At 55.2% G+C, this 24,443-nt stretch overlaps 1 protein-coding gene across 1 annotated transcript in view; it reads left to right on the plus strand.

The window, feature by feature from the left end:
• The first annotated feature begins 1,012 nt into the window (after positions 1-1,012).
• Positions 1,013-24,443, plus strand: part of PPP1R37 (protein phosphatase 1 regulatory subunit 37) — a 39,697-nt gene continuing 16,266 nt past the window's right edge. The window contains exon 1 of the mRNA XM_036091564.2: positions 1,013-1,593. Coding sequence (XP_035947457.1) covers positions 1,392-1,593 — 202 coding nt within the window. The 5' untranslated portion in view covers positions 1,013-1,391. The remainder of the gene's footprint in view (positions 1,594-24,443) is intronic.

The raw sequence follows: 24,443 nt of genomic DNA on the forward strand, positions 1-24,443 counted from the left end.
CTTCCCTTATCCCCGTCACCAGCTGTCTGTCAGATTCGCCTTAAAACAGTAATTGCTGCCCCCCTTGTAGTCCCATCAACTTTAGAATGCAAGTGAAGATCCCAGTAAGTAGAGACGAGATTTGCTTTGTTCATCTGCAGTCGCCAAAGTGCGGCGGCTGGAGATGCTGAATGGGGCAGGCGGAGAGCCTCGGCTCCCATAGTCCGTTCGCGACGCCGCCTCCAGCGAGTCCGGGGCCTAGCTCCCGAGTTGCCTTGGCAACGACGTCGCTCGCTCCTCCCCGAATCCCCCCTCCCTTTTAGTTTTAGCCCCGCCTCCCACCCCCGATCCCCAATGGGGGATGTGCTAGGAAAGCCTGGCGAAAGTGCGGAGGCGAATATTAAGCGACTGAATTGACGGGAGGTCGGGGGTTTGAGCTCGTGCCGGTTCCCTCCGGGCTTGGTGATCTACCCGCTCCATCGCCCGATTATTTTGGTTGGCAGATTCGTCTCTTGGTTTTGGAACTTCTTCCCCCTTCCAGTTGTTGTTGTTGTTGTTTTAATCAGGGCTATGATACTCCTCATGGGCTCATATTTATTTTAGTCTTTTAATTTAAATTGCATTTCACGCAACGAATACAGAAAACTATTGATGAAGCTGCTGTCTGCAAATGGAGGGCTAGAGAGTAAGTAGCAAAGAGGCACAGGCTTCGTCTCCAGGCAGAAGGATCCGTCTGTCAGCATCCATCACTTGTACTCATATATTCAGTACGGCTAATATCGCCTTTCCTTTCAAGATTCTCTGCCCCTTTGCCTCTCTTCTTATCAGTTGGCCTAGCCCCGCCGAGCAGATGTTTTTATTTTTATCAACTCCATTCCCCTCTCCGTTGCCCGAGCTCGTGACGAATGTGTGCGAGTCTGAACGTTAGTTACCTAGATTGAGGCGGGGAGGCGGGTGGGGGCGGCTCAGGTTCGCGCTTGCGCGCTGCTCCGGGAGACAGCGTCCACCTCGCCCCGCCCCTCGTATTCTGCAGTTCCGGCTCTGCAGATTCACTGCTCACGTTTCTTTTTCCCGTGGTTCTTTCTGCCTCTTGTTACCGGTTTCAACAACCCGCGAGACAACCCTACCCGCAAATAGCTTAAATTGATTTTCTGCTTTCCTCAGTCCGCGACGGGCTCACGGGCTCTTAACGAAAGTGCGGCTGCGAACGAGCAGGCGCGCGCGAGGCTCGGGGGAGGCGCGCTCGAGCTCCCGGCGGCGACGACTACGACGACCAGGAGAGCGGTCGGAGGCGGCGCCTGAAGCAGCGGCGGAGCCCATGCCCCGGGACGGCGGGCGGGCCCGGAGAGACGAGCCCGGGGCCCGGGACATGTCCCCGGGGCCCCCGTGAGGAGGCGGCGGCGGCGGCGGCGATGGAGATCCCGCCGCAGGAGGCGCCGCCCGTGCCGGGCGCGGACGGCGACGCCGAGGAGGCCCCCGCCGAGGCCCGGTCTCCCAGCCCCGCATCGTCCCCCGCCGACGGGCGCCTCAAGGCTGCGGCCAAGCGCGTCACGTTCCCCTCCGACGAGGATATCGTGTCTGGAGCGGTGGAACCCAAAGACCCCTGGAGACACGGTAGCTACCGCCGGGGCGCGGGGGCGGGCTCGTGGCGGACCGGGAGTCTTTGCAGCGCCCGGCACGGAGGTGGTGCTCAATAAGTTGCACCTAATGAGGATTTAAGGAGACTGTCGTCAATTTCGAGCTGCAAGATGTGAGAGACGGCGTGCCTGTTGGGTTGGGAAGGTGAAAAGTAGCTGGCTTATCCGCACCCCCCCCCCCCCGACGCTGAAGGTGGTCGTTTTAGGAATTAAAACGATAAGCAGTTAAAGTTTGGAGGCTTGGGAGATCGGTAGGGCGGTAGCCTTTGAGTTCCTAGTCGTCCCTCCCCCTCCCCCCCACTCCCCAGAAGGATAAAGCGAGCAGTCAGGGAAGGAAGAGTGGATCAGCATTGGCGTTCAAAGGGCAGGTGGAGTTTGATGGGCTCCTAGGGATGGAAAGAGGTTAAGTTGCCGGTCTGCAAACCTCAGGACAAGGGGTAGTCATGTTGCTCACTTTTTTGGCTGAAAGGAGGAAGAGGAATAAACCAGCCTGGCCTGTGGCTGCGGAGGAGTTGGTAAATCCTGGGGTTGGGAAAAGGGAGTAAACAAACTTCCAAGAAAGGAGCAGAGTTGATGGTCACTTTGGAGGTGAGTGAGATAGCCGGAGGAGGTGTTAGATCTTGACATTAAGAAGAAAAGTCACTGCATGCCTCCTTCTCTTCTCCCCAAAAGGGAAACAAAGCATTATCAGTCATTAAGGAGCAGAGGAACTTTGGGGTCTGGGTATAGAAGGGTCTCTTTTAAAAAAATCTTTTTTTCCTGAGAAAGAGTTGGGGAATTGGGAGTTGTTGGTCGGTAGAAGGTGAGGGCCTGAGGAAGTTTGCTGGCCTGAGATGTTGGGAGAGGGAGCAAGTCTGAAATTCTAGGTCCCCTGAAGGTCAGATTTGTGTTGGAACTGAAAGGGCAGCTGGAGGACTGTGTGTGTTTTACCTATAGGACTAAAGTTGGAAAGTCACTCAGTAGATGAGTTGAGCGTTGAGTCTTTCTCTGCTGGTCTTGCCGTGGTGGAGCCCACGAAGAGGAGTCACAGACTGGTCCCGGCTCAGTAGATGTTGGTCACTTGGCCCCAGGAAAGAGCAGGCACTGCTGCTAGTCTGGCAGTGGAGGAATTGTGGCTTTTTTGTGAGAGTGGGAAACATGGTAACTGGAAGCTGAGCACATAGGTAGCTTGCCATAAATGCCAGTTTGGCTAGTTCTCGTTAAAGAGACAGTTTATGATTGTTGGCATCGAGAGCCAGCCACGTCTTGGGCTCTGGACCCCAGGGATAGGTGTCACTTTGGGGTTGGAGGACTTGGGCTGGGGAGGGGAAGAGTCATAGGGGGCCCTGGCTATAGTATGGTACCCAGTCCAGGGAGTTGAGAGCGGGAAGGAAGAAAGACCTGGATAGGCAGAGTAGGGTGGTGGAGAGCAGAGGTTCCAGTTCAAATCCTGACTCCCATTTACTCACTTCATGACCTCAGGCTGGTTATCTAACTCCTCAGAGTCTCAGTTTTCCCGACTGTGAAGTGGGTGGTAATACCCCTGCAAAGGCTTTAAGGGAGGACTAAATATGGTTGTGTATGAAAAGTGATTGGCCAGGATGAGCTTTCATGAAGTTGCAGTTGGTCATTTTCGGGTGATGTTGGGTGATATTGGTCATTTTAGGGGCCAGTCTAGAGGTTCATGTGCTTGGGGCCTGGATGTTTCTGCTTCCCAAGCCTTCAGGAGAGGGACAGAGATGGTGGTCAGTTTGTGGGCCCCGGGCAAGCAGGAAGGAAGATGAGCAGTTTGTGGGCTGGAGGGCCATGGTTGAGGCAGGGGGGAGTTGGCACGGGGTGGGGCTGGGGGCAAGTTTCTGGTGTGCAGGTTCCCAGAAGAGGAACAGCTGTGTGTAACCAGCTGTTTGATTTTGAGTAAGCTGTTTTCCTCTCTGCATCTCCTGTTTCTTTCTCTGCAAATGGAGGTGCTAATTTCTACTGCGGGTAGTTGTGAGGATTAAATAAAATAGTCCTTGTCGATTCTTGCCACAGAAATAGCAGCTGCTGTTACCCAGAGGGTGAAGGAGTTTGAGGGGAGGGAAGAATGTCAAGAGAGAGGGGTCACTTGGAGTCTGGCTGGGAGGAGCTGAGAGGACAGTTGCTGATTGGTCTTCCCCGGGTAGGGGGAGGTGGTAACACATTACAGGCTCAGGGAGTCTCTCATTTCTGGAAGTTGAAAGAGGGACGGCAGGGACTGGTCAGGGACTGGACTCACACTTCGGAGTCAGTGGGTCTGAGGTAGAGCGGTGATGACATGGAGAAGAGAAATCAGTTTACGGGCTGGCAGAGTTGGTCTGTCTTGGCTGGGGAGAGGGGCCGAGGGCTTGGCCTGGCAGTGAAGGAGTTGGGGGATCTTGGTCCCCAAGCAGGGGAGGGATCGTGGGTGACGTTGGTGGGTTTAGACAATGGAATTTGCAGGCCAGGAAATCGGAGGGCCTGTCAGTGCTGAGGAGCAGGTGGCTAGCCTCTGTGCCTGGGGAGGACGGTGAGTTGCTGCCTGGCTCGGGACCGGGGAACGTGGAGTCTTGCCAGGCCGTAGAAGAGGAAACTCGGTACAGAAAGTTGGGCCAAGGGGGTTACCTAGTTGGGAGGCTAAAGGGTCTTCGCTGGGGGCTGAGGGGAGGACTTGGTTGGTCTTAGAGGAGGGGCGGGAGATATGTCGGACTTGGTCTTTAAGCCATGGCAAAGCACAGGGGGGTGTCATTCGAGCTGTGGACCTGGTGGGAAGGGTGATGGAGGAGTCATTCTGGGGCCTGCTGTGGTGATGTGACCCCGGGATCAAGGGTGAGAGGAGAGTTGGCCGGTCTGATTTGGGGGAGAGGTCATTCAGAGGCTGCTCTTTCATCATAGAGATGGAGAAGTTGGCTGATCCAGGAGGTGCAGGAGCATCCCCAAACTAGAGGAATCGGGGGCCCCAGCACAGGTGACCATTCAGGGAGGAGAGCTGGGCCAGGCCCGGACTGGAGTGGTGGCCCAGCTGGGTGGGAGCCTCTGGGGATGTCTGCCTGAGGGCGAGAGCCCCATCAGGCCCTGCCTGAGGTCACGTGTTGGGGATCCCTGCAGGTGAGATGATCTGGAGTAGGGGGTCCCAGGCCTTTGGAGGCACAACGCAAACCAGTGCTCAGAGGGGCCTTGCCTGGCTCCCGTCTCACATAGTGTCCCTGCCCGCCGGCCCCCAACGCTGGGGTCCTGCTTATTTTCCTGGGGGCACTGGTGGTCATCTGCTGTTACCTCACATGCTCGTTTTCATGCCAGGGGTCTCTGTCCCCCACTGAAATGGGAGAACAGATGCTGTCCTTCCTCTTTCCACTTCCTCGGCCTCTCAGAGGGCACACGGTGATCGTGGCTGAATGAGTGCCGGTGGGCCTGTGTGCAGCTGTTCTGGAAGGGGTGACAGCAGGCCACACGTGGGACCTGTGTAGCCAGAGTGCACTTCCCGGCCAGCCCTGGCAGCCGTGTGCTGTGGCCTCCAGGAAGGCACTCGTTCTTGCTGAGCTTGTTTGTTTCCTCATCTGTGAAGTCGTGATCCCTGCCCTGCTGACCACCCAGGACATCTGAGCAGATGGGATGAACCCGGTGGGGCAGGGCCTCCTCTGCAAGCCAGTTGTGTGTGGACGGGAAGTGAAGCTTGGGGAGGAGGCGGGGTGGAAATTGTGAGTGGAAGACGCTGCCTCAGAGCCGCCAGACTGGCCACCTGTGGGCACTGGTGGAGGAGGGGCTGGCTGGGTGCACCCAACCCCCTGGTGGCAGGCCCTGTGGTCCCAGCTCTCCTGAGGGACTTGTGCCAGGGACCCTTCCAGACCAAACTGCAGGAATGACCCAAGGCTCAGCTCCTCTTCCCAGTCCCGTGAACGCTGTGTGGGGAGGAGATGTGGGCTCTGCAAGACAGGTGTCGGAGAGCGCGTGACACTGGCCCCGGTGTGGGATGCTTGGCTCCCCTCCCTCCGGTCCTGCCAGTGACTCATTCCCCACTCCTGGACCTCTGGCCCACGAGAGTCAGTCCGGCAGTGGGGGGCAGGGGGAGTTTTGCCCACCAAGAAACTCCTCTTGTGACATGTCCGCGGGGGGAGGGGGCTCCAAAGATGAGGCCACCTCTGGCCACCTGAGTTTGGGGGTTGGAAGGAGCGGTGGGGGCAGTGGCCATGGTGTTCTCAAATGGGGATCAAAGAGGGTGGACATGCTTTACTGTTGGTTCTCATTGAAACCTGTGCCGTAGATTTAGTCCTTGAAACTGGTTTGACAGGTGGAAATGCAACTGTCAGTGGTAGAAAGAGGCCCTCCATTAAAAGACTCAGCTCAAATAAATAAGATCTTAAAAAAAAAAAAAAATTAAAAGGGGCACCTGGGTGGCTCAGTCATTAAGCGTCTGCCTTCGGCTCAGGTCATGATCCCGGGGTCCTGGGATCGAGCCCCGCATCGGGCTCCCTGCTCAGCGGGAAGCCTGCTTCTCTCTCTCCCACTCCCCCTGCCTGTGTTCCCTCTCTTGCTGTCTCTCTCTTACAGATAAATAAAATCTTTAAAAAATAAATAAGTAAATAAAAGACTCAGCTCAAGGGGTGCCTGGGTGGCTCAGTTGGTGGAGCGTGCGATTCTTAATCTCGGGGTCATGAGTTCGAGCCCCACGTTGGATGTAGAGATTAAAATAAATAAATAAACTAAAAAAAAAGAGAGACTCAGCTTAATTTAGCCTAAGTGGTGGTGTTGCTGGAGAGTAGGGGATGGGGTCGTGGGCGGGGGCAGCTTTTGATGCTTTTGCCCAGATTTCCATCTGGGCCCAACTTCACATCCTACTGCCGGCGTTGGCACATAATCTGCTGTGTGACTTTGGGCGATTTGCCGTGTGACTTTGGCCAATTGTTCTCCCTGCCCGCGATTTTTCGGTCTATAAAATGCAGCTGACAATAGTACCTCCTCATAGGGTGATCGTGAGGATTAAGTAAGATAACAGAGTCCATAGTGAATGCTCATCAGATGTCTCCCTCGTTTTTCCTGTCATCGCCAGGCCACCAGCTTCCTGTCTCTGTTGTGCATTCGCACTCATCTTTCTCCCCAGCATCTCCCCCATCAGAACCCTGCTATCCTGACCCTGACCGGGCATGGGAAAGACCTCAGGCTCCACGCCTGATCCCATCTGTTACAAGCTGGGTGACCCTGGGCAAGTTGCCCAACCTCTCTGAGCTGAAACTAAATCAGCCTCTCTTGGCCCGCTAGCCTGAGAGGTGGCAAGGGTACCCAGATTCTAGACTCGAAGTGTTAGCCTCTCTGGATACCGGCCGATGACTTTGGACGAGTTACACCTCCTCCCTGAGCCTTAGTCCCATCTGTAGCATGGACCCCACCACCCAGCCCTCTGCGCTATCGGGCGCTGTGCGGGGGGTGCCGCTGGGCCAGGCTGGGCCCTTTGCACACTCCAACTCAGGCAGCCTGCGCTCCTTCTTTCCACCTCCAACTCTTTGTGTTCGCATCGTATTTCCCTCTTCAAGGGCAAAGACTGTATGCGCGTCACCTCTGTGACCTCAGCCTGTCGCACAAGAGGGCCCGGGCACTGAATGAATGTCAGAGGAGTGAGGCTGTCCTCACATCTAATAACTGGTGGTGGTGGTGGTATTTGGGAGAAAGCTTTCAGAGTAGTTAATCCAGTCTGTGCCGGGGGCTCTTCGTCAGAGATCTGCACGCTGGCTTTGGCATCCGTCACGAGCCCCCAGAAAGAGCACGCAGACTTAGCGGGCAGGAGGCAGTAAATAGTCCTTGAGTGAGTGAGTCAGTGGAAGTGCACGTGGGCGTCTCTGGGAGCGAGGCAGCCGTGGCTCTCCTCCGTCTCATGCTCCGAAAGTTAAGAACCTTGGAGCCAGATGCCCCAGGCTGGCCTGGCTATGACTGAGGCAGCCCTCTGCAAATGGGGGCCAGGAATCTATGTTTCTAGAAAGCTCCCCAGGTGGTTTGGACAGCCGGGTTTGGCTGTCCTGCTCAGGGCTCAGCCCATTTAGTACTCAATCCCAGGACTGCCTTCCAGCCCTCAGTTCAGGGGTGGCTGGGGTTGACCTCATAGACTGGTTTGGATCAAATTGATATGTCTGACTTGAGGTAACTGCAGAAATTTGAGCTGGGAAGGCAGCCTGCTGCAGTGGCACGTAGAGGGGCCTGGGTTGAAATCCCTGCTCTCTGGATGACCTCTGGTGCTGTTCTTCCAATTTGCAGATGAGGAAGTTGAGGCACACAGAAGTGATGCGACTCACCTGAGGTCATAGAGCCAGTAGGCGGCAAAGCGGGGATTCAAAGCAGGCAGTCCTGTGCTCTCGCCCCTGTGTACTGGGCACATGAGCTGCGGCAGGCTGCTGCATTCAGTTCTGTAGGCCGTACGGTTTCATTTGTAACCCAGAACCCTTTATGAAGTGGGGATGGCAATTCTAGCCACCCACAGTCGTGGCCAGGATGAGAAACCGACCGAGTAAAGGGCCCAGCCCAGTTGACAACTCAGGACGGGGGTTCGTCGTGGCGCTTGGCAGCTCCAGAGTCCTGGGAGGTCCATGCGGCTCCCCTGTCCTCAGCGTTAGGTCCTCGTTCTGACCCTTGGCCCGAGTTCTTCCTGTGCTGCACAGTGTCTGATACTTGGTAGGTGCTTGGTACCTCCTGGCTGAAAGTGTGACTCAGTTACCCCATGGCCAACCATTCATTTAGCTCGGCGTGGCCATGCCAGGTGCTAGGGGGCAGGCAGTGAGACAGGCCCAGTCCTTGCCTCCCCGGAGGTCACAGTCGAGTAAGGGAGACACACGGTAAACAATTCTAATCAAACCAGGGTGCCCAGGACTCTGATTAGGGAGAGCTCACAGGTGTGCTTGGGCCGGCAGGTGGGCAAAGGTGGCTTCCTGGAGTCAGGGCCATCTGAGGCCTAGAAATCACAGGAGTCAGCCAGGTGAGCGGCAGCTAGAAGTACGCAGCAAGGATTGGAGGCAGAGAGTGAGCCAGGCACGTCTGAAAAAGCCAGTCGTCCTCGAGGTGGAGGCAGGAGGGTCAGAGGCGAGGTGGGCAAGGCAGGAAAGAGACCACCCAGCTGGGGCCTCATAAGCCGTGTTAGCCTCAGGGCTGTGGGGAGCCAGCAGAGGGTTTTTAAAGGGGCATGCCTGGTATTTTTAGCAGAACTTTCTGGGTGGTGTGAAGGGGGTGAGACCGAGGCTTAGAGACCAGGGAGGTGGCCCTGCGTCAGGTAATGGCTGACATTTGACTTCATTGATTTACTCGTGGGCTTTATCTGAATTTCCCCTGCCCCCTGAAGGTTTTGCCATTGCCGGTGTTTCCATGACACTTCTAAGGTGACAGTTTTCCCCCATCCATTCTCTTCTTGGATCTCCGAGCACCCCCCCCCCCCCCGCCCGCAGTCAGTTCATCCTGCCCTTGGGTAAGGTGGCGGGCAGCTTGTAGCCTGTGCATTCAGATGCGTGTGCCACCTCCCTGTGTGGCCTCAGCACGTGGCTTCACCTGCACAGTCCCTTTAGACCCCACGTTTCCCAGATCCAGAAAGTTCTAAAAGCTGTCCCAGACCCTCCTGGGGTCTTAGCATAATAGAGCTGTCCTATTCCTCTTCTAAAATCCAGAAAGTTCTGAATCCAGAACGCATCTGGCCCAAGGGCCTCCAGTAGGAGACCATGGAGTCCTTAGTGGGCCTCATTCCCCAAAACGTGAAATGGTAGCAGTACAAGAGGCCTCCCAGGGCTCGGGCTTTGGAGCCCACTGGGGCCAGTCCAGCTCTGCCCCTAGGCGAATCACTCAGCTTCTCCGCGTCAGTGTCCCCATTTGTATGGGGATTGAGGATTAGATTTTTCCGTACTTGGAAAGCGACTGGAACAGTGACTAGCTATTATAGTCAGTCAGTAAAGATTTGGTGAAGTTGAATGAGGTCATGCCCCTGCTGTGCGCCTGCCCCGGCTCCCTCCTCTCTAAAAGCAAGAGGACAGAAAGCCCCACCTCCCCAGGCTAGATGGCATAGGCCCAGGTGTGGGTTCAGCTGTGTGAATGTGGGCATGTCCCGAAACATCCCTGTGCCACACTGTCCCCGTTTGTGAAGCCATTTTGGCAGATGAGTCTATTTAAAAGCTTTCAGACTCCCCGGGAAAAGAGCCAGGCCTCGGGCCTTCGCAGCGGGCAGCATACCCCAGGCTCAAGCAGCTCTGCCGAGAGTGCCTGGGGTCCTGGACATGACCGCCCCCAGGCAGACACTGGCACTGCCCGTCCTGACCCTGGATGGACCCGTGGCCCCTCCGGCATCTGGAAGAGATGTGGGGCAGCCCTCCATGGCTGGAGTGGCACAGGAGGCTGGGGCCTGAAGTGAGTGTGGGAGGAGTAGAGGGGTCCCCAGTTCCAGGAAGGGGTTCAGAGGCTGGGCGCCCAAAAGAATTACAGACGTCATCGTGCTCTGGTTATATTTCCCCCCATTTGGAATACAGTTCCATGAAGGCAGGGCCCATCTCAGTTTGGCTCCCCTCACTGTCCCCAGAACCCTTTGCGGTGCCTGGCACTCCGCAGGCCCTCACATCGGATGGAGGTACACAGTAGGCGCTCTAAAGTTATTCTCACCCGCTTCCTTACTCTGCAGCTGGTGCCGAGCTGTTGCCTCAGGTGGGGGTGGCAGTTTGGAAGTGTCTGCTGACAGCCACTCGGCTCATGTGACTGGCCTGACGCCCTCTTCCTTTCCCGCAGAAGCCTGGGTCCAGAGCCCTGCGGTCTGATGCTCTGGGGGCGGGGGAGGGGGTCCTGTTGGATCCCAGCTGGGATGTCCTGCCTGGCCGGGTGGCCGGGCCCCTCTTGGAACCCACTGGGGTCACACTCGTGTGCCACCGTCACAGCCACCCCTGCGTCTCTCCACTCTTAGTCTCCTGGCAGCGGTCTGCAGCCACGCCGTGGTGGAGCTTCCAGCGGTCTCTGCAGCCCTCCCCTTTCTGCAGAGCAAAGCCCCTTCACAGCTGGACTCCCTGCCTTCCTGGAGCATGAAGGCAGACACCAGGGAAGTGATCCAGTGGAGGGGTCGTACCCCTGGATGATGGGGGCGGCGGGGCAGTGGTGATAATCACAGCTCACTTTCATGGAGCCCTTACCAGGTTTGAGCTCCTCACATGCATCTATTCGTTTAATCTTCGCAGCAGCGGGAGCCGAGGCTGGGGGCGGGTGGGGGGGGAGCCACGTACACACCAGAAGGAGTGGTTCTCGTCCTCTGCCGTGTTCCCAGAAAGCCTCTGAGGACCCCTTCCGAACCACAGGATGGGGTCCACGCCTCTGAGCCTGGTGGGAGGCCCTCCCTCCTGACCCAGGGACACCAATTCCCTCTGCTCAGTGTGCCCCTGGCCAGTCCCCTGCCTTTCCTGACCAACTCCTGCTCGTCCTCCCCACGCTGGCTCAGACGCCACCTGCTCAGTCCCCAGGCAGAGGCCTGCTGCGCTTGCCAGGTTCCCGTGATGCCTCGGGCTCTTACTGTTCGTTGGGTCCATATCCCCCCACTGGACTCAGATGCTCTCCAAGGGACCGCATCTTGTCCATCGGCTCCCCCAAGGAGGCACAGTGCTCCACACACCCAGGCACATTAGGGACTCAGCCGAAGTGCGTCGGCTAATGAGTGCCCCGGTCTGGGTGCCTTGGAGCCCTCGAAACCCAGTCGCAGGGGCCTCAGAAAGTCGGGGGCCCTGAAGAGCGTCGGGGAAGGGGGAGGTCTGTCGAGGGATCATTTGTTCACCCACCCATGTATTCATTCCTCACGGGCACCCGCTCACTGTGCCTGCTGCCCCTGCTCTCTTATGCTCCCCCTACATGCTTGGGAGGGCAGACCCGCTTCCTCTCTCGCTTCAGATCATGCTCTCTGACCTGCGACCCCCAGTCCAGAGTCCCTGCACCAGCTTAGGAGGCCCGGCCCCTGCCGCCCTCACTGACCATGACTGTGATCGCCCTTCCTCACGTCCTCCCTAGGTTCAAGCATGGTGGCAGAACATGGGAGGAACTTCCCCCATCCTGTTCTGGAATGCTGGCCTCACTCTCACCGTTCTAGTTTGTCCTTCAAGTACCAGTAGACCCTTTCTTCCTGGCCCCTGAATCCCGTCAGGTGGTCTATTTATCTGTAGGCCTGCTGATATTCTCTCTTGCCCCCTAGACTGTGCACATCATTGAGGCACGGTGGCTTGGGTTTGGTGCCACTGTACCCCCCGGTGCCTACACCATGTGGCACTGCACCTGGCTCTGAGCAAGAGCTTATATGGCAGGTGGATAAGGAAGCAGTATGCAGTGGGGGGCCTTGGGTACTAGACAGGCCCTGCCCTCATGTAGCCCATGTCCAGAAAAGGACGTGTGAAGAGGGGAGGTTGCCTCTGGTGTCCCCCTGCCAGATTTGGCAGACCCCAAAGCTAGCCAGCCTGGTAGAGAGCAGGAAAAGCTGGGTTTGCTGTTGACTTGCTGTGTGTTGTAGGCCAAGGCACTGCCCTCTCTGTGCAGCAAGATGGTGTCTGAGGTCCTTTCCCACTGTGTGTGTTTCTCCATCTCTCTACATAGATCACCCCCACCATTGAGGGAACCAAATCATGGCATGGAGCTGAGAGAGCCTGGGTTCTGGTAACTGATCTGCTTTTCCACCTTTGTGGCAGGTGACCTGATTCCATGTCCCCCAACAACAAGGTGTTACAGGAGGGAGGTGGAGGATGTCAGTAGCATGCAGCCACCCAGCTCAAGCCTCCATCCTCCCCCTCCTGCCTCTGTCTCACTCTTTGTAACTCCCTTCTTTCCCTGGATGGGGTCCTTGCTTCCTGATCCAACTCTCCCCACTTTGATCAGAATACCAGGAAGTGCTATGTTCCCTTGGGGAGCCTCCTTCCTTGCTGGGCCTGGGCTCAGCCCTCAGGATCTGCAGTGCCAAGTTTTTCTGGGCTCCTCGTCCCAGCCCTGCCCACTCCGGGTCGTCCCTGTCTGGTGATGGTCCGTCTCCCCCAGTGGACTGTGAGCCCTGGCAGGGCCAAGGCCGTCTCAGTCACTGCTGTGTCTCAGGCACAGAACGGATGCTCAGGGAATGTCATAACATTAGGATGGAGGTCAGGGGGCGGTGGGTAGGGACAGGGCCCAAAGAGGATGCCCTCGTGGAGCCCTGCTTAGAGCTGCCATGTCTGACAGCAGCCTGACTCTGTCTGGTCCAGGGGAGGACATCCTAGGCCAGTGAGCCCAGTGGGTGGAACAGGCATGCGAAGGCGGGCCTCTGACTTACTGCACCACCACCAGCTGTTGGCTCCAGTTGCCTGTGCTCACTAACCACCGAGCCAAGGGGACGCAGGGCTAGCGCAGGCCCCTTCCCCATCTCCAGAGTACAGATTATCAGAGGTGGAGGCGTAACCTTCTTGTTTCATAGGTGAGGCAGCAGGCCAGAGAGAAATGGCCTGGAACTCAGGACAGGTCTCCCGCTGCTCTCCTCAGCCACCTCTGTCGCTTTGAGGGGCAGAGTGGCTCATCCTGGGGCAGGATGGGGTCCCCCCAGCTGGCTGTGTGAAGGTGGTATTTAGAGAAAGAATTTGTGCTCTGAGAAGATGGAGACTCCCCATCTCTAGCCCGGCATGGAGCCCCATGAGCTTATTGGCTGCCAAGGTCTTAGTTTTCTCCTCTCCTGTCCTGGAGCTGGTAAGGGGAGTCGGGGAGAGGGGTGTGCAGTCACCCTGGAGGCTGATCACTAGGGGAAGGATTGCTGCGTTGATCCCCTGACTTTAAAAGTGAGGTATGTTCAGCATAAAACACAAAACAAACTTGGAAAATCTAATGAAGAAAATTAAAAATTACTTGTTAATTTCACCATCTGGAATTTTTTTAAGGGCTCGATTGAGCTGTAATTCACACATATTTCACCCATTTAAAGTGTATGTTCATTGGCTTTCAGTTCTTCACAGAGTTGTACATCTATCATCACAGTCGATTTTAGAACATTTCATCCGCCCCCCCGCCCCCCCCCCGAAACCCTGCACCGCTTAGCCATCACCCTCCCCAGCTCGGGCAACGGCTGATCTGCTGTCTGTTTAGATTCCGGACATTTCATATAAATGGAATCACGCACTATGCAGCCTTTTGTGTCTGGCTTTTTTCATTTCGCTTGATGTTTTCGGAGCTCACCCACATCGTGGCATGTGTCAGAACCTCATCCCTCGTTGCTGAAGAACGTTCCACTGTATGGCTGCCTCACGTTTTACTTCTCTCTTCATCTGTTGGTGTACATTTGGGTGGTTTGCACTTTCTGGCTATGATGAATAATAATGATGTTAAGGTACAAGTTTTTGTGTGCACTTATGTTTTCATTTCTCCAGGAATGAAATTGCTGGGTCACGCGGTGGCTCTGTTTAACCATTTGAGCAACTGCCACAGTTGGTATTCCCCTCCCCAGCACATGAAGGTTCTGATTCCTCCACACCCTGGTTAATGTCGTCGTCGTCCTCGTCTTTCTTTCTTCTTCTTCCTTCTTCTTCTTCTTTTTTTTTTTTAAGTACACTCTACTCCCAACATGGGGCTCAGACTCACAACCCTGAGTTAAGGAGTGATCAAGAGTCGCATGCTCCACTGACTGAGCCAGCCAGGCGCCCCAGTGTCTGTCCTTTTGATTCTAGCCACCCTAGAGGGTGTGAAGTGGTATCTCATTGTGGTTTTGATTTTCATTTCCCTGATGGCTCGTGATGTCGAACATCTTTTCACATGCTTATCATTGGGCACTTGTGTATCTCCTTTGGAGAAATGTCTGTTCTGATCCTTTGCCCATTTTAAAATTGGATTGTCTGTCTTTTTATTACTCAGTTGTAAGAGTTCTATATATATTCTAGATGCAAGACTCTTATTGGGGAAATGATTTGCACCACCTGGAATGTTTTCAACATTAAATGCCAGAGCATTTCCTTTCCATCTCTTTTCTATAGCTAGATGCATTGCCACAGCTAGATAAAAATAAAACTGGGAGCTTACTCTGTATACGTTTGAATATCCCGTTTTCATTTTCTCATTTTTTAAAAAGCAGGATTAAAATACATCATTGGGCCATTGTAATTACTTGTAGCCATTTCCGCATTGCTGAGCATTTGGGTCCTTTCCCATTTTCAGTAGCATAAATAATGCAGTGATGTTCATCCTCGTCCATAAATCTTGATGTTCATTATGGGGAGCTTTCTCAGAAGAAATTCTTAGAAGGTGGTTTTATGAGGTCAGAGGGTAGGAACCATTGAAACCTTAGATAAGATACCATCTGTGCCCGCCTAGGACTGTAGGCCTGGAGTGACAGGACTTGGTTTTATCTCTTGATTTCTTTTCTTTTCTTTTTTTTTTTTTTTTTTGGTGAATGCATGAATAATATTTGCATTGGGGTATCTTGATGCCAAGATGGTGTCTTGTTTTTTTTGCAGGGGGGAATTTTTTAGAGAGAGCATGAGGGAGGTCGGCAGGGGCAGAGGGAGAGAGAATCTTAAGTAGGCTCCAAGCTGTGCGTGGAGCCTGCCACGGGGCTTGATCTCACAACCCTGAGATCACAACCCGAGCCAAAATCAAGAGTCAGACGCCCGGCCGACTGGGCCATCCAGGCGCCCCAATGGTGTCTTGTTTTAATGAGCATTCTTTGGACTGGTAGTTAAACCTATTTATTGTTACCTTGTTACATTCTTTGGGAGTTCCTTCTTCATGCTCTTTGCCCGTTTTTGTTTTGGGACCTTTTGTAAGGACTCCTTCCCTATTGAAAATAATTGGCTCTTTGGAATTTTATTGTACTGGTGTATATTTTTCCTCGTGTATCATTGGCCTTGCCTGAAAGGGTGGGGAGCAGAGCAGGACGCCTCTTTCCTTCTCTCTTTTTTTGTTCTTTTAAAGATTTTATTTTTAAGTAATCTCTGCACCCAACGTGGGGCTCAAACTCATAACCCTGAGACAGGATTTGCACGCTTCACCCACTGAGCCAGCCAGGCGCCCTCTTTCCTTCTTAAAAAGAATCCTTTTCTCCCTTGCTCTTTCACTGGATCTGCATAGCAGGGCGTCTGTCCCAGCTGGAGCGGCTCTGGGTGGAGGAGCTCTGGTGGCCGGGTCTGAGAGCAGATGAGGCGGTATCAGCCTGGGTCCTCAGGGTGGTGCATCGTAAGAGCAGGGCGCTTTAGTGGCGACCAGGCCGGGGCCAAGCAACAGTAGATTATAAAGATGATCCCTGTAAACACAACTGCAGCCACTGTTTGCTGAGCACCAGGCTGAGGGACCTGGTGAAGCTCGTGGGGCCCTTCATTTTGTGACTTGGAGCCATCAGTCACTTCGGAGGTCGTGCTCCTTTGCAGAAGGCAGCCCTGTCTTGGTCCCTGGACACATCCAGTCTGCCACAGCTGCAGGGGCTCAGCAAGTCCCGAAGCCCAGAGTCCAGCTCCTCCCGCGGCCAGGGCCACCATGTTGTCAGCACCCCACGGGTGAGGGTCCTTTTTATCATATGCCATCACCCCTGAGCAGCTCCCCAATCCCTGTAGAATACCATTTCCTGGCCCTGCGGGATGCGGTTCCCGCTCACGGCTCCTGCCTCGTCTCATGCCACCCCCCTTGATCCCTGGGTTTTGCTCCACATGCCAGGCCTCTGCACTGCCTCTTTTCTCTGCCTGGGTGGGTTTCCCCATCTTTGGTGTGCTTACTGTTTGTTTACATCTGCTCACTGTCCTCTGCACGCCCCCCCCGGGCCGTGCCCCTGTGTAAGCGGCTTGGGAGGGGATGTGTGATGGTCGCGTTCACCGGGGCAGACTTGGCATCTAGAACAGGGCCTGGCCCAGAATAGGCACTAGAGGAATATTTGAAGGAATGAATCTCTGACTCTTAACTCATCGTTGAGGTTTCAGCTTACATGTTCTTTTCTCTTACAGGTTTGTCCTAGCTCCTCCTTCCAGTCTAAGTTTGCATGCCCCTATTTTTCCTATAAGAGTGTTTTTTTCTAATAACTTGCTGTTTTTAATTGTACGTGTATTTGTCTATCTTCCTAGCAATTACTCCCTGGGGGCAGGGATCAGAATGTTTTGTTTTCCGGTGCCTGCCCAGCCTATGTCATTTGGTAGAAAATTGAGGAATAAATACATCCTTTAGTTACCAAACGACCTCATGAAGGTAAGCAGTGTTGCTCACCTTCTGTAGATGGAGAAACTCAGGTTGGGTAACAGAAGTTCCAGGCACCCAGTTTCCATCCCCAGAGCCTTTGCTGGGCCAGTAAACAGCTCACAGTAACTTGATTTTAATTCTCAACTCAAACTCCCCCAGTGCCTCCGCATCCAGCTGGCCATCTGGTGCCTCTGACCGGAAGCTTGAGGCGGGCAGCCTGAAATAGCCCACTTGGTTCTGGCAGGGCTGGTTGTCCCCTGATGGGCACCGGCTTTCTCAGAGGCCCCCTTCACCGAGCTTGGCCCATGGCCTACGTGGGATTTCAGTGGGTGGCAGTGATAAGAAGCTGTGCGCCACTGGGTGACTTGCAGACCTTTTTCAGGCACATCGGCGTCCCCAGACGTGTGCTGGGTTCCTTGCCCCTTTGCTTCATTTGACCCTGATGGTGACCTTCAGTTCCCCAGAGGCACCATCAGTTCTGTCTCCGCAGAGTTTTTGCATGTGCTGTTCCCTCTGCTGCTACGCTCTTCTCCCTCCCTCTGCTTTTTTAAATTATTGTTATTAAATTCTTTTCTGGGCATATGAACTATATGTGTAACATACATGTAAGTGTTAAAGTGTAATGTAATGAGGACCTCTGAGCCTACCTTCCAATTTAGGGATGAGAACATTGCCATTAACTCACCTCTCCTTCTGGGGCGGGGGGCACAGAACTCCGAGACTACTATCCTGAATGTCTGAATGTTATGACTGTCGTGCCTTGTGGGGTTTGTGTGTGTGTGGTTTTTTTTTTTTTTAAGATTTTATTTTTAAGTAAGCTCTACACCCAACGTGGGGCTCAAACTGACAACCCAAGATCAAGAGTCATGCTCCTCTGACTGAGCCAGCTGGGCTTCCCATTTTTAAGTTTTATTGTGTATATGTGTGTGTGCCCGTGCACACACTGAAAAATACGGTGTTTAGTTTTGCTTGTTTTCGAGTTTTATAAAAATGGTGTTGGGGTGCCTGGGTGGCTCAGTCGTTAAGCATCTGCCTTCGGCTTGGGTCATGATCCCAGGGTCCTGGGATCGAGCCCCGCATCGGGCTCCCTGCTCCGCGGGAAGCCTGCTTCTCCCTCTCCCACTCCCCCTGCTTGTGTTCCCTCTCTAGCTCTCTCTCTCTCTGCCAAATAAATAAAATATTTTTTTAAAAAATGGTGTTGCATCATGAGTGGACTCCTGGGTCTTGCTTTTCCTCTCGACATTATGTTTCCCATTTTCATCCGTGTAGGTGCTCTAGAATCTTCCACGGTCTGACCATGCCTCAGATTGTCCATTGTGCTGTTTCTGCTTTTCAGTATTACAAACTGGTGCAGCTGTGAACTTTCTGGTACATGACACCTGGGTTGTGAGCAAGAATTTGTCGAGGGCATAGACGTAGGAGTGGGATTGCTGGTTGTAAGTTGGTGGATCCACTCAGCTTTACGGGTCATGGCAGACTCTCCAGTGGCTCTTCCCTCTGTTACTTGGCTACTCGTTCTCCCTGGCTCTCCTTCCCACCTGTCTGGGGAGCACCTGCCTTGTGCCAGGTACAGTTGTGTTCTGGAGCACAGTGGTGAAGGCCACTTGGTCCCTGCATGTGCATGACCAGTGGTATTAGGTAGTTCTTCTCCCACGAAGCCCTCTCTGACCCCTAGACGGGGTCAGGCACTCTCCTGGGCTCCCCTGCCCCAGCCCTGCCCACTCTGGGTTATCACTGTCTGGAGACGGGTCTCTGCCCCCTACTGGACTGGGAGCCCCGTGTGGGCAGGGATGAGAGCTATTTTGGATGCTGTGTCCAGCATCCCTCCACACAGAGTGGGGCGCAGAGCAGGTGTTCAGTGAAGGATCTGTGGAGTTACTGCTGAGACACTCACCCTTGAGGCAGGTGGGATTAAGAGGAAGAAATGGTGGGGCGCCTGACTGGTGGAGGATGTCGCTCTTGATCTCGGGGTCGTGAGTTCGAGCCCTATGTTGGGTGTAGAGCTTACTTAAAATTTTTTTAAAAAAGAGCAAGAAATGGAGTCCAGGATCCAGTATGTGTCAGAGGTGGACATGAGCCCCAGGCCCATTTGGCCCAAAGCCCAGCATGTCTCCAGGGGGCTGAGCACACAAGATGCTTGGATGTGTGCTCGGCCCTGTGGCAGCCAGACAGGATACAGCCTTCGCCCTTGGCAGCTTCGGGTCGAGTCACTGCCCGACCGCTGGCTCCTGACAGTGTGCGGGGCCGGGGCAGAGGTGCCTTGAGAAGTGTGAGGTCCCCCCAGTCCTCTGGGAGTTTGAGAGCGGGCGTGGATGTTCTCTTGAAGAGGGCTGTGAGAGCCCTCACACAAAGTGGACAAGGCAGGAGCCGTGCAGTCCCAGAGGACGGTCGGGGCTGGGCAGGGTCACTGTGGCTTGAGGATCACTAACAACAGGAATCATCCTGCGCTGTTGGCAGAGCGCCCGTGGGGGGCCGGCAGGGCGCTGAGCGCTCTGCGTGCTGTGGCTTGTTCTCTCCTTCCCATAGCCCATGAGGGAGGTAGGATTGTTGCCCCATTTTACAGATGGGGGGGACCCTGAGACTCAGAGGGTAAGTCCAGCTCACGTGGAGGCCCGCCCTGGGAGCCTGGCAGCTCGTGGGCCTGCCTGGAGCACCCGGTGGAGGGCTGTCCCTCCCGTGCGCCTGACTCCTCGCTGTAGGGCCGTGAGATCGGAAGCAGCGGCTCCCTTTCACAGACAGGTAGACTGAGGAACAGAACTGCCAGGCCCCCAGTGCCACAGGCACACCTGAGTGGGAGGCTGTGAGCCCGGGCGGTTCCTCCGCCTCCCCCGTCCCTGCGCCTGCTTTCCAGCCACTCTGTTGGTGCTCACTTGTCCCCACGTCTTCACTTTAGCACCCTCAAGAGCCCAGCCCTGGGTAAATATTTGCCTACGGGCCAATGGGAGCGTGTGTCACCAGTGCTTCTGAGCCGGGTGGCAGGGGACAGGTGGAGGCAGCGAGTGGGGGGCAGGTGCACCATGAGCCTCTGGCTGGGGCTGATGGCGTCGTTTGCCCTTTGCTCATCCAGCTCCCGCCCCGAGCTGTTGCCGAGGTGTCAGGCCCTGGCCCAGTGATGACAGCAGCCACTGTTTACCAAGCAGCAACCAACCCCATGCCAGACGTTTTACAGGTGATCTCGGTGGTTGCTTCTAGAAGCCTCTGTTGGGTGTATGTGTCTCGGTCTCATTGGCTCCATTTTCCAGATGAGGAGACTCAACCCTAAAGAGATTAGGGCCCTCTCCTGGGACAGTTGGGGTCCGTTTAAGTTGTCAGGGCCAGAATTCACTTGGAGCTGTGTGAGGTAAATGAGGGTGTTCATTGGGAGGACATGGGGTCCTCTGCCAGTTCCCAGGGGTTCTGAAAGCCAACAGGAACCAGGACTAGTACCAGCTGCCTGGGCCACATGCACTTGTGATTTGTTTCTCTTTTTATCTGGTCGTGGGCCAAAGAAGCCTGGCCTTCCAGGTGGCCAGGATGGGACTGATCAGTCCAGGTGCCTCCCCCGTGCAGTTCGTGCGGGCTTAGCAAAAATCCACATCCTTCCTGTCCAGTGGAGCCTGCAAGGGCCTATGTCACCCTTGTGGGGGCAGGGGGAAGATCTTAGAGAAGGGTGCCTGGGCCCTGCAGACACTCCAGTGTGATGAGACTCTGAAGGCCATGCCCTCAGCCACCAGGCTGTACTGTTCCTCAGAGGGAAAATCACTAGTGTCCTCAGATGTACACATCCCCTTGGGAGCCCCTTCCAGCTGGGGGCTCACGGAGGTTACAGAGGACCCCCACATACATCCCGGCAGAATGCCCTCGGTTAGTGGGGCAGTCTTGGGCACTTGTGTTTTGTGGATGTCATTAGTCTCTACTCACCATGGGATTGGATGTGTTTTCTTGGTGGTTCTGACAGCCAGCCAGCCAGCCAGTATTGAGCTCTGTGCCCAGGCCTGTGCTGGGGACACAGCGGCGGCCAAGACAGACCTGGCCAAGCAGCCAGCGGAGCCATTATAGACAGACAGCAGCTTGTGGAAGGGAATGAGCCAAGGGCTGGGATAGAGAATAAGGGAGTGAAGCCGATGGGTGGGTCCTGCCTGCATAAGAATATTGAACGTCACAGCTGTTCCATGGGGCTGGGTCACCCCCTACCCCACGCCTGATGAGCTGAGCTTTGAAGGCACGGTCCTCTCTGTTCTAGCTGTGTGTCTTCGGCGAGTGCTTCTCCCTCCCCCCCACCCCCCACCTTGGTTTCCTCTTCTGGAAAAGGTGGGGGAGGGGTATCTGTACCCTAAATGGTGGTTGTGACCAGCAAGGTGGCAAAATGTGTTAAAAGCAAGGACTGTGGAGCCAGACTGTTGGACTTGAATCCTGCTCCCTCCCTTTATTGGCTCTGTGACCGTGGGCAGGCTTCTTAATTTTCCCTTGCCTCAGTTTCCCATTTGAAAAATAGGGATAACCTACCTCAGAGAGTTGTTGAAAGCGCTAAGTGAAGTAAAATATGTAAAATGCTACATAAGTGATGGCTATAGTTAGTGGTAATAATTTAGAATTAAAAGTTGCCTGTCATACAGCTGGGATGTGGGTGTTTAGTGTGCCCTGTGCCCCTGGGGACCCAGGGATTGGGGCGTTGACTTCCCCCTTCATCCAAGAGCACCACTGACCTTATCAAGCTCCTGCTGTGTGTGAGGCTCTGTAGGGGGCCTGAGGTAAGTCCTGTGGTCTGCCGTCTTCCTCTGCCCCACCAGACTCGGAAAGCTGCAGGTGTCCTCTGATCTCACGTGTTTCTGTAACAGGATCTTCATTCAGTTGGGCCAAGTGGCTTGGAAGGTCAGGATGGGGAGGGGGCGGGGGATTGGGGCAGGCCCATGGCACCTGCCATCTGTGCCCTTCACTGGAGTGGGCAGGCTCTCCTGGGGCCCTGCCCCTTCCTGGCTGCTTGTGCAAGCCCAGCCCAGCCTGCCCCCTGCAGCTGGCCAGCCACACGCAGCTCCTGGCAGGCGGCAGGCAGGCAGCGTGGAGAAGAGCCGCTTGCCTCCCGGGAGGGGGCAGGGAAGAGCACGAATCACCCACAGGCTGAGGCCATCTCCTGTCCAGTGCAGTTGGGGTGTCCTCCCCTTTGTCCCGTGGGTCCCTGGGGAGAAGGGAGGGGCGGTTTTGCCCCCCCCACCACAGAGCAGTCATTTACTGCAGCGAGGTCCCTGGAGCCCTGTCAGCGGGAAGGGCGCGCTCTGCTGGGGAAGGTACCGTGGCTCAGCTGCAGCGTGACCCGCACGCTCCCCTGCTCCCTCTGAGCTACTGAAAGGCTGATGGGGATGGAGGAAGCTTGCGTGATTGTTCACTGGGAAGAATTGCTCATGACCAGTGTGCCTTCTTTTCCTGGGGAGTCACAGGCAGAGGTTTTTCCAAGTAGGCGGGGCTTCCAGAAGTCCGCACCTGGCCCTCTGCCCACTGGCTGCTCCCCTCCCCTCTCTCTGGGCCATGTCCCTGCCCCACTCTAGGTCCAGGCCTCTTTGCACCCAGCGGCTGTCCCCAAGAGTCCCCTCTAATATGCTAATCTATGCCAGGTCCTGGAAGGAGCGCCCAGCCTGGCAGGATAGGGGTCGTCCCCCAGGGGCAGTGGCTTCAAAGCCCAGGGCATCAGGGGTTGTAACTGACATGGGCAAGGGCGCATTCCACTTTCTGTTGTGGCTTTGGGGGCAGCTGTGAGGCCCAGTGAAGGGGCAGAGTGCCTTCATTCCCGGATTCTTGAGCTGCTGCACTTGCTACTCCATCTCTGTGTTAGTTGTGTTAGGTTTTTGTTTTTGTTTTTTTTTAAAGTAATCACTACACCCAACATGGGGCTTTAACTCACAACCCCGAGATCAAGAGTCTCACGATCTACCGACTGAGCCAGCCAGGCGCTCCCATGTTAGTTTGCTTTTGAACAGTGAGCACAGAGTTTTATTTTCACTGTTTCATGAAAGGTAGCATTCACGAGCACGCTGTTCTGCACCTAGCTTTTTTCCGTTGAGTGTATCTTGGCTATTGTTCCCTGTTGGCTCAGAGCAAGTGTCCTCATTCTCTCTGGCTGCAGAGTTCCGGTCCCTGAGTGGACCGGGTCTTTATCGGCTGCTCCCCCGTTGCTGGGTAGTGCTGTCGGCCACCGTTCTGCAGGTGCAGGCGGTCCTGCAGTGAATCACCGGAGAGGCATATACCTTTGCACCTTGGCAAGGGTATCTGTAGGCTGCGTCTCCAAGGGTGGAATGGGGGGGGTCAAAGGGTATCTGCATTTGGATTTTGGAATTCTGACTGGCACTGCCAGGTTGCCTGTGGAAGGGCTTATACTGGTTGGCATATTCAGCAGCCGCTTGAGGGCATGCCTGCTTCCCAGTGTCACCAGTACATGCTGTCCAGCGTGTGGGCGTTGGCCTGTCTGGTAGGTAGAGAATGGTGTTGGCGTACTTTTGTTTCCTTTGTATCTTCCCTTATTCTCAGATCACAGAGTGTTTGAGTTTTAAAACTTGGTTTTCTGCTTTGGGGAAGAGACTGAAAGAGGCCGTGCTAGTGGCTGGCGTGGAGACGTAGGTAAGAGCCCACAGCCAAGCCAGCCCAGTGGTCAGGAAGGCAGCCGTGGAGACCGGCAGATGAGGGCCAGACCCTCCCTCTGCTTTCAGTTGGAAAAGTGTCCTTGGGCGGTCACTTCCCACCTCCAGACCTCTTCTGGGAAGCTTCCCAGGGCTGTTGGGAGGCATAAACGAGATCTGGCTTGTAAATCAGGCTGGGAGTCGGGGCAAGGTGATGGCTCCTCAGAGCACCAGAGAGGCTCCTCAGGCTGCCCGTGTGCCCAGAGGGGCGTGGGGAGGGGCTTGGGGGTGGGGACAGGGCAGCTCTGTCTGCACGTGGGCAGCATAAGATGCCTGGCTCTGAGGGGACAGGGACCGCACGGCAGAGGTGGTGGGGCCTCAGGCGCCCGGGGCTCTGCCTCCTCCCTGTGTCAGGCTGCAGGAGGCTTTGTGTTGCTGTGCCCCTGTGCTGCCCCCTGCCCCCACTTTGGGGCAGCCCAGGCCATGGGAGGGTTGTGTGTGGCATTTCAGGAGTGCAGGAAGGAACTAGATGCCTGATGAAGATGCTTGGAGGGCTTTTGCCCCGATCAGCTGGGGGCTAAGCATGTGCTCACCCATGACCTCATCACAGCTATATCCTCACTGCCCCCATGCGGGTGCCCAAAAGAGAAGGAACCTTCCCTGAGTCCACCCAGCTGGCCTGGGTGGAACTGGGGACTCAGACTCCTTTTCTTTTGACTCCAGAGACCCACTCTTCGCCCCACCTCTGTTCATTTGTTCTAGCAACAGATGTTTATTGTGCACCTACAGTGTGCCCTGTGCGTACCCTTCTGGGGATACTTCAGTGAACAAAAGCAATAAAATCCTCCTCATTGTCTCGTAAGCAGAATATAAAGCTTTATTAGGTCGTGGGAAGTGCCACACAGAAAATGCAGCAGGATACAGGGATGGACAGTGACAAAGGGGACTGTTTACTTAGGGTAGTCAGGGAAGGCCTCTGAGGAGGTGATGTTGGAGCAGAGACCCGAAGGCAGGCGGGGAGGGATAGAGCCATGGAGATAAAAGGTGAAAGAGCACTCTGGGCGGAGGGTAACAGGTGCAAAGGCCCTGAGGCGTTATGAACAGACACCTCTGTCACTGACAAGGA

Source organism: Halichoerus grypus, chromosome 15, assembly GCF_964656455.1.
Source record: "Halichoerus grypus chromosome 15, mHalGry1.hap1.1, whole genome shotgun sequence".
Lineage (NCBI taxonomy): Eukaryota > Metazoa > Chordata > Mammalia > Carnivora > Phocidae > Halichoerus > Halichoerus grypus.